At 45.8% G+C, this 15,450-nt stretch overlaps 1 protein-coding gene and 1 long non-coding RNA gene across 2 annotated transcripts in view; both read right to left on the bottom strand.

The window, feature by feature from the left end:
- The window catches only part of LOC149985636 (uncharacterized), a 240,540-nt gene that overhangs the window by 72,404 nt on the left and 152,686 nt on the right, over window positions 1–15,450 (bottom strand). The window lies entirely within an intron of this gene.
- Window positions 10,874–15,450, bottom strand: part of ccdc85a (coiled-coil domain containing 85A) — a 37,585-nt gene continuing 33,008 nt past the window's right edge. Inside the window, exon 4 of the mRNA XM_021610738.3 lies at window positions 10,874–11,718. Coding sequence (XP_021466413.3) covers window positions 11,703–11,718 — 16 coding nt within the window. The 3' untranslated portion in view covers window positions 10,874–11,702. The remainder of the gene's footprint in view (window positions 11,719–15,450) is intronic.

Raw genomic sequence — 15,450 nt, 5'->3', positions numbered from 1 at the left:
AAAATGTCAGTGAAGACACTCTCCAGCTGGTCGGCAACTGCTCTAAGTACGCATCCTGGTAATCCGTCTGGCCTTGTGAATGTTAACCTGTTTAAAGGTTACGGAGAGCGAGATCAGAGTCGTCCAGAACAGCTGGTACTCTCATGCAAGGTTCAAAGAAAGGTGAAATTAATTAATTAATTAAGTGTTGCTTGCCTCGAAGCAAGCATGAAATTAATTTAGCTTGTCTGGTAGGCTCCCTTCACTGGGCAGCTCGCGGCTGAGTTTCCATTTGTAATCCGTGACAGTTTGCAGCCCCTGCCACATCCGATGAGCATCAGAGCTGAAGAATTCCGTCTTAGTCCTGTATTGACGTTTTTACTTTTTGATGGCTCGTCAGAGATTGTAGTGGGATTTATTATAAGCATCCAGATTAAATCAAATAAAATGTTATTTGTCACATGCGTCGAATACAACAGTAAAATGCTTACTTACCCTTAATTAACCAACAATGCTTTAAGAAGTTATAAGAAAAATAATAAGAAAAATAATACAGTAAAAAATAGAAAATAGACAATAAAAGTAACAAATAATTAAAAAGCAGCAGTAAAATAACGAGGCTATATACAGGGGGTACAGGTACAGAATCAATGTGCGGGAGCACCGGTTAGTCGAGGTAATTGAGGTAATATGTACATGTAGGTAGAGTTAAAGTGACTATGCATAGATTATAAAGAGAGAGTAGCAGCAGATAGAACAGTCCACAATCATCTCCTTTGTCTTGATCGCGTTGAGGGAGAGGTTGTTGTCCTTGCACCACATGGTCATGGTCTCATCGTTGTTGGTGATCAGGCCTACCACTGTTATGTCATCGGCAAACTTGATGATGGTGTTGGAGTCACGCCTGGCCATGCAGTCATGAGCGAACACGGAGTACAGGAGGGGATTGAGCACGCACCCCTGAGGAACCCCTGTGTTGAGGATCAGAGTGGCGGAAGTATTGTTACCTACACTTACCACCTGGGGGCGGCCGTCAGGAAGTCCAGGATCCAGTTGTGTTTAGTCCCGGGGTCATTAGCTTAGAGATGGAGCATTGGAAGTTAAGTCCAGGTTTAGCCATTGTTCTCTCTCTTACGTCTGGCCTTCACAAGAGAAGGTCACAGTTGTTTTATTGGGTATCCTTCATTTGGCGTGGGCTACGGCCAAACAGTAGCCTGTGTGAATTTGGGTTAATCAACCATAAATTTGTAAACTCAATACTCTGTCTGTACAATTGTTCCTTTATGATCTAGCCAGGTCCTTACAATGGTGTCAGAAGTAGAAACATTGATAAAACTTAGCCAGCTAGCTAGCTGACTTCGTGGCTAGCTAACGTATGTGAGAACGGGGGTTGAAAATGCTTAGAGGGAATCCGGAAGTGGAGGTAGGGGACGATTATGGCCAAGGAGGTGCGTGTTGGAGGATCTGGCGGATCTGGAGGAGATCGCCAGGGTGATGGAGCACAGAGGCCGCTTGAGGGAGAACGCTAGAATGATTGAGGCTGAAGCGGGCATGTGTGCTTCGTCGACTGTGCTTCGCACGGATTCTGGTGGGCGGACCGAAGGTGTAATGTTGGTATGAAGAATCTTGGGCTCAGGGTGTAAACAAACATGGCAGCGCCCAGGTCCCGATTGCGTCTGTATCTGTTAAGATCCAGAAGTATTCCGGTAAGGCGGATTGGGAAGCTTTTCATGCTCAGTTTGAACTGTTAGCTCATTTTGGGGAGTGGTCGGATGAAGATAGGGCACTGCAGTTGGCTTTGTGCCTCACGGATGATGCTCTGGCCTGTTTGATATGAATTAGCCCCGAGGACAGATGTGATTATGAGGCTTTAGCGGGAGCGCTGAGGAGGCGCTTTGGACAGTGTGTACAGCCCGGGCTGCTGCCCTCTGAACTGAGTAATAGACGCAGGCAGCCTGGAGAGCCACTACAGGTGCTAGCTAATGACATTGACAGCCTCTCTCGGCGGGCATATGCTCACATGCCTCGCTCCGTGCAGAACGAGCTAGCACGGGACCAGTTCATCCAGGCGCTTTCTCCTACGGAGCTGCGCATACAGATCCTGGATCATCCTGAGTCATTGCAGATAGCCTAGGAGATGGCTTTGGAGAGGGAGCTGGTGTGGGCTGAGGCTTAAGCTTGGGCTTTGGTGAGTGTGCAGGGAGACAGACCCTCTGTGTGGGCTGGGGGGCAGAGCAGCCCAGAGCTGGAAAAACCTGCATGGGTGGCTGAAATGACTGAACTCATTCGTGCTGTGTCGCTACAGGCGCCCTGGTCCCAGGGTCTGCTGGGGGTGTGGCCAGCTAGGCCATCTGCACTGGGATTGCCCCATGTCCCCCAGAGCTCAGGGAAACGGCTCGGGGTCCGTATGGACCTGGGAGTGCGGACCCCTGGCTCTCTTTCCCAACCACCATCATCTTCAGGAGGAGCCCACCGGCACAGATGGGGAAGCAAGGCTCCACTTCCCCCAGAAGCAGACGAGGGCAAGCTGATGGAGCCTGTTGCTGTGTTGGGCCGGACCTGTGTTGGGGACTTTTGTCTTGTCCCTGTCACTGTGGAAGGGGTGCACTGCTCTGCCCTGGTGGACACTGGGTCCACAGTAACCCTGGTGAGGCCGGATATTGTGCCAGGTTGGACACAGTTTGAGTCCACAACTGTGCAGCTCTGCACAGTCACAGGTGAGCTGGCACCCATGAAAGGGAAGGGAATAATGACACTGACAGTAGGGGGCAGGTCTGTGAGTAATCCTGTGTGGGTGGCGCCTGTGCAGGACCCTTGTATCCTGGGGTTGGACTTTCTTAGAAGCACAGGCTACCAGTTAGACCTAAATGGGGGCACACTGAGCTTCCAGGGAGGGCCGGCAGTCACCATGCCCCCCCCCCCCCAATGTCGCATTCACTCAATCCGACAAACCCTTTACTCCAACAGTTAAAGCAGCAGAGACTCATGCCCCCCACATCTTTGTGACTTTTCCCCAGCCCCTCTGCTACCTACGGCTGTGTGTTACATTCCCCCAGCTACCTCCACAACACATCCCTCCGTGAGCCCAGGCCACACCCCCCCCCCCCCCCCCCAGTCCAGCTACCCCAGATGGGAGAAGAGAGGACACGGTCTGCTTTGAGGGAGATATGGGGAAGGAACTGTGTTGGTCTTGACCCCGAGTAGCAGGAACGGTTGTGGCATTTGCTGTTTGAATTCAGAGACAGCTTTGCACTGACTGAGGAAGAGGTGGGTCAGACTCATCTGGTGCAGCATGAGATCGACACAGGTGATGCTCGGCACATCAAGATGCGTCCATATCCCGCTGGCACGCCAGGAGGCGGCAGACAAGGCTGTGTTGGAGATGCAGTGGGCAGACTTCATCGAGCCCTCAGACAGCCCCTGGGTGGCGCCAGTCATCATGGTTCCTAAGAAGGGGGGCAAGCTGAGGTTCTGTGAGGACTACAGGCAGCTGAATGAGGTAACTAGGACGGACTCATACCCCATACCACGTATTGATGAGTCACTGGACCTGGTTAGGTGGTCCTCCTGGTTCTCCTCACTAGACCTCCGCAGTGGCTACTGGCATGTGCCCCTCTCCCCAGAGGCCAGAGCCAAACCTGCATTCTCCACTAACAGAGGACACTGGCAGTTCAAGGTCCTGTGCTTCGACCTGTGCAACGCTCCAGCTATTTTTGAGCGTTTGATGGACAGGGTGCTGGGTGGCGTCCCCCGACAGCAGTGTCTGGTATACCTCGATGACATCCTGGCCCATGGCAGCTCCTTCCAGTCAGCCCTGGGGGTGCTACGGCGTATGCTGGAGCGGGTGGCTGCCACAGGTTAAGTCCAGGTATAGCCATGGTTCTCTCTCTTACATCTGGCCTTCACAAGAGAAAGTCACGGTTGTTTTATTGGGTATCCTTCATTTATTTGGCATGGGCTATGGCCAAACAGTAGCCTGTGTGAAGTTGGGTTAATAAACCGTAAATTCGTAAACTTAATCCTCTGTCTGGACAATTGTTCCTTTATGATCTAGCCAGGTCATTACAATAGCATCTTGAAAATGACTGGTCGCTGAGTCAGACAGGCACGGTCATTGAGACACAGAGTGTAAAACTGTGGAAACCCAGATAATCATAATAGTGTCTGAGCATTTAGGTCTGTTGCCATGGTGATGAAGTCATGTCGCCCATGGTTGGGCAGCGTTATGTAAGTGTGTGGGGGGTGGGGACACGGTTGGATTCAACATGGGCAACATGCTACAAAACAACGCAACAGAAAGAGGAGTGTGTTTGTGGGTGTATGCACATTTGTGATTATTTCACAAGTCTGGATTTCATCAAGTATTTACCTGCTTTCAAGTTTACAAGCAAATATTTAGATGGTGGTAATGTATCAAATATAACCCAGAATCCCTTTGATCAAATTGCATTTAGATAACTACTGTAAGGGGTCAAACACAATACAATGTATACTGCGTATGCCCTTGGGTCTTGCAATACATTTGTGTAAGTATCTCCTCTCAGACTTCTAGGTCAGTATGACTCAACAGTGTGTCGAAACGGTACTGTACTGAACAACCAGTTGAAGACATTGACCACGTTTACATGCGCACAGCATTCTGGATAGTAGCTCATAAGACCCGTTGAAGGTCTTATTTGGGATAAAACGTTTACATGCACCTTTGATATCCCGCTAACAAGTATCCCCATATACATGAAAAAAACAGAATATTCCTAATTAAAGTGAATATATGGGTTAAATGGAATATTAATTGAAATATGGACACCGACCGTAGGCCTATAACTGCTCACATGTAGCTTAATACAATATTAACTACTGCAGAATTATGCATTTCTTGCAGTAAAGGTATATAACAAATGTTTATTTTGTCTCGGGTACAGAAGTGGAGAAATATTATTTCTTTCTTTCAGCATCTCTTGAGAAAATGCAAATGTGCGTGTAATGTGTTATCTTTCACACTGTTATGCAAGCAGACAGTATTTCAACCACATAAAATATCAGCCTGGTCTCATAGACTAGACGTAATATAGTAAATGTAAATCCGGGACACTCAAATTATATAGTATTATTTGTTAGGTTTGGTATGGTTACATAAGACAGAAGGTTATGTAAGGCAAAAACATAAGGAGGGTGTAACAGAGCAACCTGGTCTCAGAGCATTTCATATTATTATTATGTACGTAAATTCGAGACGCTCCATTTAATATGTTACATTTGGTATGGTCACATAAGACAAACAGTTACTTCAGGCAAAAACAAAAGGAGGTTGGTTATTCAGGGTGGATGGGTGGGTGTATAATATGATGGACAACTTTAGCATTTTAGATGAATAGCAACTTTTCAACTATTTACTACTTTTTAGCTACTTCGCAACTACTTAGCATGTTAGCTAACCCTTCCCCTAACCATAACCCTTTTAGCTAACCCTTCACCTAACCTTAAGCCTTCAGCTAACACTTCAACTAACCTTAACCCTTTAGGCTAACTCCTAACCTTAACCCTAACCCCCCAACCCCTAGCCTAGCTAACTTTAGCCAGCTAAACAACATTAGCCACCTAGTCACCAAGCTAACGTTAGCCACAACAAATTAGAATTCATAAAATGTGATACATTTTACATACAGTACCAGTCAATAGTTTGGACACAATAAAACTAATTCAAGGGTTTTTCTTTATTTGTACTATTTTCTACACTGTAGAAATAATACAATGTAGAATCATGTAGTAACCAAACAAATCAAAAACATATTTGAGATTCTGAAAAGTAACCACACTTTGCCTTGATGACAGCTTTGCGCACTCTTGGCATTCTGGCATTCTCTCAAGAAGCTTCACCTGGAACTTTTCCAAGAGTCTTGAAGGAGTTCCCACAAATGCCGAGCACTTGTTGGCTGCTTTTCCTTCACTCTGCGGCCAACTTATCCCAAACCATCTCAATTGGGTTGAGGTCGGGTGATTGTGGAGGCTAGGTCATCTGATGAAGCACTCCATCACTCCTTATTGGTCAAATAGCCCTTACACAGCCTGGAGGTATGTTGGGTCAGTGTCCTGTTGAAAAACAAATGATAGTCCCACTAATCCCAAACCAGATGGGATGCCGTATCACTGCAGAATGCTCTGGTAGCCTTGCTGGTTAAGTGTGCTTTGAATCCTAAATAAATCACAGACAGTGTCACCAGCAAAGCACCCCCACACCATCACACCTCCTCCTCCATGCTTCACGGTAGAAACCACACATGCGCAGATAAACCGTTCTCCTACTCACAGTTGATGTTCAGATGTGTCTGTTACTTGAACTCTGTGAAGCATTTATTTTGGCTGCAATCTGAGGTGCAGTTAACTCTAATGAACTTATCCTCTGCAGCAGAGAACTCTGGGTCTTCCTTTCCTATGACGGTCCTTATGAGCGCCAGTTTCATCATAGCGCTTGATGGTTCTTGCGACTGCACTTTCAAAGTTCTTGAAATTGACTGACCTTTATGTCTTAAAGTAATGATGGACTGTCATTTATCTTTGCTTATTTGAGCTGTTCTTGACATAATATGAACCAGGTCTTTTACCAAATAGGGCTATCTTCTGTATACCAACCCTACCTTGTCACAACACAACTGATTGACTCAAACGCATTAAGAAGAAAATAAATTCCAAAAATTAACTTTCAACAAGGCACACATGTTAATTGAAATGCATTCCAGGTGACTAACTCATGAAGCTGGTTGAGAGAATGTCAAGAGTGTGCAAAGCTGTCATCAAGGCAAAGGGTGGCTACTTTGAACAATCTCAAATATAAAATATATTTTGATTTGTTTAACACTTTTTTGGTTACTACATGATTCCATGTGTTATTTCATAGTGTTGATGTCTTCACTATTATTCTACAATGTAGAAAATAGTCCAAATAAAGAAAAACCCTGGAATGAGTAGGTTTGTCCAAACTTTTGACTGTACTATATACATATAAAATATTATATATTTGAAATGTTTTTAAATGGTATTCTGATTTTTGAAGAGCCCTAAACTAAATATTACCATGATTATTCAACCAACCAACCCCAAAGCTGCAAAATTAACCAAATGAATTGCAGTAGAAGCCATCTGTAATGTTTCATAAAATAAATTAATGAATGAGACCATTGATGGTACTTGTGTACAAAGAACACTTTTTTGCTTACTATATGATTCCATATGTGTTATTTCATAGTTTTGACATCTTCACTGTTATTGTCTTGCCCTGATCTGTTTCACCTGTCCATGTGATTGTCTACACCCCCTCCAGGTGTCGCTTATTTTCCCCAGTGTATTTATCCCTGTGTTTCCTGTCTCTCTGTGCCAGTTTGTCTTGTATGTTTCCAAGTCAACCAGCGTTTTTCCCATTCTCTTGCATTTTGCATTCTCCTTTTTCTAGTCCTTCCAGTTTTGACCCTTGCCTGTTTCTGGACTTTGTACCCACCTGCCTGACCATTCTGCCTGCCTTGACCACGAGCCTGTCTGTCACTTTGTACCTCCAGGACTCTGATCTGGTTTTTACCTTTTTGCCTGTCCATGACCATTCTCTTGCCTACCCCTTTGGATTAATAAACATTGTAAGACTCCAACCATCTCCTCCTGTGTCTGCATTTGGGTCTCTCCTTGTGTCTTGATAATTATTCTACAATGTAGACAAAAGTAATAATAAAGAAAAACACTGAAAACCATTGACTGGTACTGTATTTGTAATATATCATAAATTAAGCAAGTTCGCCACATGTTGTACTTTCGCAAATTCCGTAACATCATATGAAATGGATGATGTACATCCACAAATTAATACATACCATACTAAAAGTAACTTATGATACTAAATGGAGCATCTCAGATTTACATACAGAATAATATAAAATATTCTGAGAGTAGGTTGCAGCTATGCACCCAAGATAAACTAAAGTCTTATCAGAAAGCATGTTTCATAGTTTTCTCGCCTTTCATTTCCTTAAAACCGGTCAAGCTGATGACACTTGGACATTTTGCAAAGGACCAATCTTCCCACTGTTTTGGAGTTATTGCGTTTTCTCCCCGGTCCCTAAACTTTACCAGTGTTAACTGCTTTCATTCTGTAAATGTAAGACATTATTCTGGTGAGCACTACTTTATTTAGTCTTCTGGGGCAACATTTTATGACAGAAGAGAAAAATATCAACGCAACATGTAAAGTGTTGGTCTCATCACGAGCTGATTTAAAAGACCCCACCCCCCCAAAAAAAACATTTTACATCCCTGTTAGTGAGCATTTCTCCTTTGCCAAGATAATCCATCCACCTGACAGGTGTGGCATATCAAGAAGCTGATTAAACAGCATGATCATTACACAAGTGCACCTTGTGCCGTGGACAAACGGCCACTCTAAAATGTGCAGTTTTGTCACACAACACAATGCCACAGATGTCTCAAGTTTTGAGGGAGTGTGCAATTGGCATGCTGACTATAGGAATGTTCACCAGAGCTGTTGCCAGATAATTTAATGTTAAATTAAGACACTTTCAATGTTGTTTTAGGGAATTTGGCAGTACGTCCAGCGGTTTGCTGATGTCAACGTTGTGAACAGAGTGCCCCATGGTGGTGGGGTTATGTAATGGGCAAGCATAAGCTACAAACAACGAACACAATTGCATTTTATCGATGGCAATTTTAATGCACAGAGATACCGTGTAGAGATCCTGAGGCCCATTGTCACGCCCATTTTCTTAAGGTGCAGTATCTGTGACCAACAGATGCATATCTGTATTCCCAGTCATGTGAAATTCATAGATTAGGGCCTAATGAATTTATTTCCATTGGCTGATGTCCTTATTTGAACTGTAACTCAGTAAAATCTTTGAAATTGTTGCATGTTGCATTTATATTTTTGTTCAATATACCTATATTTGACTAACAAATGGCCTATCAAATGATAATGTGGCCAGTAGGCTATACGGTCCAGTACGGAGTATCAGCTAAATCAATTATTATGAAATTACTATGGTGGTTGGAACTGCGCAGGTAGCCTACTTTTTGAAGTGATTTGTTTGACAATCAGATGACATCATCACACCACACCCATGATATGTAAAATTGAACTTGCGGAGACCGCAAAAAACAACAGTAAACAGGGTAAGATGTTTACAAGGCACAGTATCAGGTCTAAGATCAGCATATCCCAGGCATCTTATACGGGTTTCTCATAACCGGGATATACACTTTTTCAGATGATTGTAAACAGGATATGATGTTTATATGCATCAACTCAAAAACAGAATCCTTGAGTATCCCGAATAATAACGGGATATTGGTGTGCATGTAAACGTGGTCAATGTGACAATGGTGGCCCAGATGGTGATTATATATGGTGTGTTTGGCGATTTCAAATGGTCACAAGCATATTGATCAGGCCGCACATTGCTACATCCACCAAACTGGAGAAAACATACCTCAAATGCTGTTGAAGACCGTTTTGGGAAAATGTGGTTTCAGTACAAACAGCCACACAATGTAGCAAACGTTGAACGCACCCCAGGTAGACTTCCAGGTGTAGTGAGTCACATAACTGACGGAGAGAGAAAATAGAGGCAAAGGAAAAGCTGCTTTACTCAATCCCTAGTGAGAACTACTGATTTATACACAGACAGTTCCCTACAGGGAACAGGGAATAACAATGAAGGGGAACAATCCATTGCAAATCCAGGACTTTGCCATGTGATTCCCAAATCCCTAGGCTCTGACATTAGTGTGCGACTGTTATCCTGGATCAAATGTAGGATGTTTAGGACATGAAAAAACAACGCAGTTCTTCTATAATGAGAAATCCCCAGGGATCTCCATGCATGCAGACACACACACACACAAACACACACACATGTGCAGAAACAGACACACACAGAAAGTCACACACACACCAGGTATCAAAGTGCTAGCGAAGGCATGTTGCTAATTAGACAATCCCAGTTCCTACAAATTGTGTTATTTTATTTGAACAATACTGCAGTTATGAAATCTATGCCATCCTCTTCAGCCCTCTCAGCCTACATTGACATTACATGTCAAAGTAAGTACAGGCAGATAGACAGACAGTGTGTTAAGTAGTCAGGTAGGCTGACACAGAGACACAGCTTGCAGGCAGTAGTGAGGGCAACCCTAGTAGGACCCACTACTGGTGCATTGCAGTGGGAACTGAGACAATCACAGGAGTAGGTTTCCAGTTCCGCCCCGCTGACAGACTTAATGTTAATCAGCACACCACTCCCCTCGCCTACCCCACACACAGGTGTGTTTTTGTAAGATAATTGTGTACAATGAAAATAAAACATTTTCCCTTGTGTGATTTCCTTAGTGTGTATGCTTCCTTTGCGCGTGTATGTATGTTGGTTGGGAAAGTGTAGAGATGTGTTTCTAGCTGCGAGTGTGTGTTCGAGGGTGGTTCTCATTAGAATTGCTTTGATCGGATGCCATTTGAGTAAATAAATAATGTTAGACCATTTCCCATGGCAGCAACCCAGAGGAAAATCTATGTTTACTGTATAATATACTGTTACGAAAACACACACACACAAGCTGACCATAGAGAGATATTGATCAGATAAGCCTGTGAATATCATGGAGGTCTCTTCGGTCAAGCGGAATGGTGAGCTTGATCATCGTGAGCTTCTATCTGCTGTGTTGTGCCTGGATCGACGAGTTAAGCTCATAATTGCTGAATACCTGTTGCCGCTCCTTCTGCTGGGGTGAAATAGTCATTTTCTTCCACCTTAACATGAATCCATGCACTCCTAAACACAAACACACCTATCGTCAGTGTATGGTGTGTGTGTGTGGGGCCAAACAGAAGACAAGTCTCTCTGGATTAGGTATTTTACATAAAGACACTTTATTATATTAGACATACATCTCTTGATATGATATTTATAGATATTATAAGACCAGTAGGTCAAAAATAATACTATAATTGTTATATATAGAAAACTAAGCAGATATACACTACTTTTGACTTATCTTAGTTCTGTCACCAAAAATCTAAAAGTCACAGGGATTAGAGGTTACACAGTACAGTCTGTTAGTAATAATGTGTGTGTGTGTGTGTGTGTAAGTGACCCCTCACAAATCACATGAATTGAGATTAGGATTTTGTTAGGTTCTCACCACAACCATTGTCATATTAGCTGGTGTTTACATTTGTAGATGTATAATAAGGGGCCAATATAATGCAATCTTCTCAGTTGAACTTTGACACAAGGTTTATGTACTGTACTGTAACACTGGTTGGAACTTCACACAAAGCTGAAAGGGGAACACAGTACTGTAATGCATTATGGAGAGCATGTGTTGGTCTGTAAAGGGCCTATGGCCTACAAGTCTTGTTCCTTTCTGTTTCATAGGCTTTTTTACAAAGGAGGTAGGACTATTTTGTTGGCAACAGAGAGAAAATTCACTGACAGTAATATTCATTTGGCAATCACACTACCGTGTTTCCTCTATCTGACATTAAGAAAGAGCATGGCTGAAGTGGGAGTTGCCCTCATCAAGACTCTGTCTTTCAATCTTTATTTTGGCTTTCTCTCTTTTTTTCTCTTTCTCTACTGCACCTCTCTCTCTAGTGTTTCTCTGTCTCTCCCCCTCTCTCTCTCTTTAGGGGCTCTGGTCACTGCAGCATGTATTATGGAGGCTTGTCGGGGTCAGGAGGCATCAAAGCTGAAAGACAAGAGGGGAAAATGCGTATTACTATTACTGTGTATATGCATGTTTCGTGCAAGTTGCTGTGTGTGTGTGTGTGTGTGTGTGTGTGTGTGTGTGTGTGTGTGTGTGTGTGTGTGCGCGCGTTAGGGATGGGGTTTTTAAATCATTTCACTATTGGAATAGAAATTTCTGTCAGATATCCGGATATTGTAAATATATGTTATTTTTTTACTTACGTTTCTAGGGTTTTTCTTAATTTTGTACTATTTTCTACATTTTCTACATAGTAAAGGCATCAAAAATATGAAATAACACACATGGAATAATGTAGTAACCAAAAAAGTGTTAAACAAATCAAAATATATTTTAGATTCTTCAAAGTAGCCACCATTTGCCTTGATGACAGCTTTGCACACTCTTGGCATTCTCTCAACCAGCTAGTCTCCTGGAATGCATTTCAATTAACAGGTGTGTCTTGTTAAAAGTTGTTAAAAGTTCATTTCTTTCCTGAATGTGTTTGAGCCAATCAGTTGGGTTGTGACAAGGTAGGGTTGGTATACAGAAGATAGCCCTATTTTGTAAAAGACCTGGTTCATATAATGGCAAGAACAACTCAAATAAGCAAAGAGAAACGGCAGTCCATGTCACGTTCTGACCATCGTTCGTGTGTGTTTTCCTTGTTTTAGTGTTGGTCAGGACGTGAGCTGGGTGGGCATTCTATGTTGTGTGTCTGGTTTGTCTATTTCTATGTTCGGCCTGATATGGTTCTCAATCAGAGGCAGGTGTTAGTCATTGTCTCTGATTGGGAACCATATTTAGGTAGCCTTATGGCCATATGTGTTTGTGGGTGATTGTCCTTGTTCCTATCTGTGTTACTTTGCACCAGTATTAGGCTGTTTTGGTTTTCGTGTTACGTTTATTGTTTTGTATTTGATTCGTGTTTATTTTGTTTCATTAAACATGGAACGCAATAGCCACGCCGCATTTTGGTCCGACTCTACTTCACCCGAAGAAAACCGTAACAGAATCACCCATCACAACAGGACCAAGCGGCGTGGTAACGGGCAACAGCAGCGAAAAGAGGAATGGATATGGGAGGACGTTTTGGACAGCAAAAGTTTGGAGTATACGACTTGGGAGGAGATAGACAGGTGGGCGGTCGACCCAGGGAGAGTGCCGGAGCCCGCCTGGGATTCGATGGAGCAGTGCGCGGAAGGTTATCGGAGAATGGAGTTGGCGAAGCAAGCACGGCGGCGCGGACGGAAGCCTGAGAGTCAGCCCCAAAAATGTATTGGGGGGGGGGGGGGCTCACAGGGAGTATGGCTACGCCAGGTAGGAGACCTGGGCAAACTTCCTGTGCTTACCGGGGGGCTAGAGAGACCGGGCAGGCACCGTGTTATGCTGTGGTGCGCACGGTGTCTCCAGTGCGGATGCATAGCCCGGTGCGGTACATTCCAGCTCCGCGTATCGGCCGGGCTAGAGTGAGCATCGAGTCAAGTGCCATGAAGCCGGCTCTACGCATCTGGTCTCCAGTGCGTCTGCTTGGGCCGGCTTACATGGCACCAGCCTTGCGCTCGGTGTCTCCGGTTCGCCTGCATAGCCCAGTGCGGGCTATTCCACCTTGCCGCACTGGCAGGGCGACCGAGAGCATTCAACCAGGTAAGGTTGTGGGCAGGCTCGGTGCTCAAGAGATCCAGTGCGCCTGCACGGTCCGGTCTATCCAGTACCACCTCCACGCATCAGCCCTCCGGTGGCAGCTCCCCGCACCAGGCTTCCTGTGCGTGTTCTCGGCCCAGTACCACCAGTGCCAGCACCACGCATCAGGCCTACAGTGCGCCTCGCCTGTCCAGCGCTGTCAGAGCCTTCCTCCTCTCCAGCGCTGCCGGAGTCTCCCGCCTATCTAGCACTGCCAGAGCCTTCCGCCTCTCCAGCGCTGCCGGAGTCTCCCGCCTGTTTAGCGCTGCCAGAGCCTTCCGTCTCTACAGCGCTGCCGGAGTCTCCAGTCTGCATAGAGCTGCCAGTCTGCAAGGAGCTGCCAGTCTGCATGGAGCTGCCAGTCTGCAAGGAGCTGCCAGTCTGCATGGAGCTGCCAGTCTGCAAGGAGCTACTAGTCTGCAAGGAGCTGCTAGTCTGCAAGGAGCTGCTAGTCTGCAAGGAGCTGCTAGTCTGCAAGGAGCTGCCAGTCTGCAAGGAGCTGCCAGTCTGCAAGGAGCCGCCAGAGCTGCCAGTCTGCAGGATGTTGCCAGAGCTGCCAGTCTGCAAGGAGCCGCCAGAGCTGCCAGTCTATATGGAGCAGCCAGAGCCGCCAGTCAGCATGGAGCAGCCAGAGCCGCCAGTCAGCATGGAGCAGCCAGGGCCACCAGTCAGCATGGAGCAGCCAGGGCCGCCAGTCAGCATGGAGCAGCCAGAGCCACCAGTCAGCATGGAGCAGCCAGGGCCGCCAGTCAGCATGGAGCAGCCAGGGCCGCCAGTCAGCATGGAGCAGCCAGGGCCGCCAGTCAGCCGGGATCTGCCAGAACTGCCAGTCAGCCAGGATCTGCCAGAACTGCCAGCCAGCCGGGATCTGCCAGAGCCAACTACCTGCCTGGGCTTCCTCTCAGTGCTGAGCTTCCTCTCAGTCCCGAGCTTCCTCTCAGTCCCGAGCTTCCTCTCAGTCCCAAGCTTCCCCTCAGTCCCGAGCTTCCCCTCAGTCCCGAGCTTCCCCTCAGTCCCGAGCTTCCCCTCAGTCCCGAGCTACCCCTCAGTCCCGAGCTACCCCTCAGTCCCGAGCTACCCCTCAGTCCCGAGCTACCTCAGTCCTGAGCTGCCCCTCAGTCCAGTGGGGCCCTTGGTGAGGACTACTAGGCCAGGGTCGGCGGCGAGGGTCGCCTATCTAGGGACGCTAAGGAGGTGGACTAAGACTATTATGGAGTGGGGTCCACGTCCAGCGCCAGAGCCGCCACCGCCCACCCACACCCTCCCCTATAGGTTTAGGTTGTGCGTCCGGAGTCCGCACCTTGGAGGGGGGGTACTGTCACGTTCTGACCATCGTTCGTGTGTGTTTTCCTTGTTTTAGTGTTGGTCAGGACGTGAGCTGGGTGGGCATTCTATGTTGTGTGTCTGGTTTGTCTATTTCTATGTTCGGCCTGATATGGTTCTCAATCAGAGGCAGGTGTTAGTCATTGTCTCTGATTGGGAACCATATTTAGGTAGCCTGGGTTTCACTGTGTGTTTGTGGGTGATTGTCCTTGTTCCTATCTGTGTTACTTTGCACCAGTATTAGGCTGTTTTGGTTTTCGTGTTACGTTTATTGTTTTGTATTTGATTCGTGTTTATTTTGTTTCATTAAACATGGATCGCAATAGCCACGCCGCATTTTGGTCCGACTCTACTTCACCCGAAGAAAACCGTAACAGTCCATCATTACTTTAAGACATGAAGGTCAGTCAATCTGGATGCACTTTGAAAGTTTCTTCAAGTGGAGTCGCAAAAACCATCAGGCGTTATGATGAAACTGGCTCTCATGAGGACCACCACAGGAAAGAAAGACCCGAGAGTTACCTCTTCTGCAGAGGAAAAGTTCATTAGAGTTAACTGCACCTTAGATTGCAGCCCAAATAAATGCTTCACAGAGTTCAAGTAACAGACACATCTCAACATCAACTGTTCAGAGGACACTGTGTGAATCAAGCCTTCATGGCCAAATTGCTGCAAAGAAACCACTACTAAAGGACACCAATAATAAGAAGAGACTTGCTTGGGCCAATA

This window comes from Oncorhynchus mykiss, chromosome 1, assembly GCF_057628025.1.
Source record: "Oncorhynchus mykiss isolate SJ-2025 chromosome 1, ASM5762802v1, whole genome shotgun sequence".
NCBI lineage: Eukaryota > Metazoa > Chordata > Actinopteri > Salmoniformes > Salmonidae > Oncorhynchus > Oncorhynchus mykiss.
This window is presented reverse-complemented; position numbering and strand designations above follow the sequence as displayed.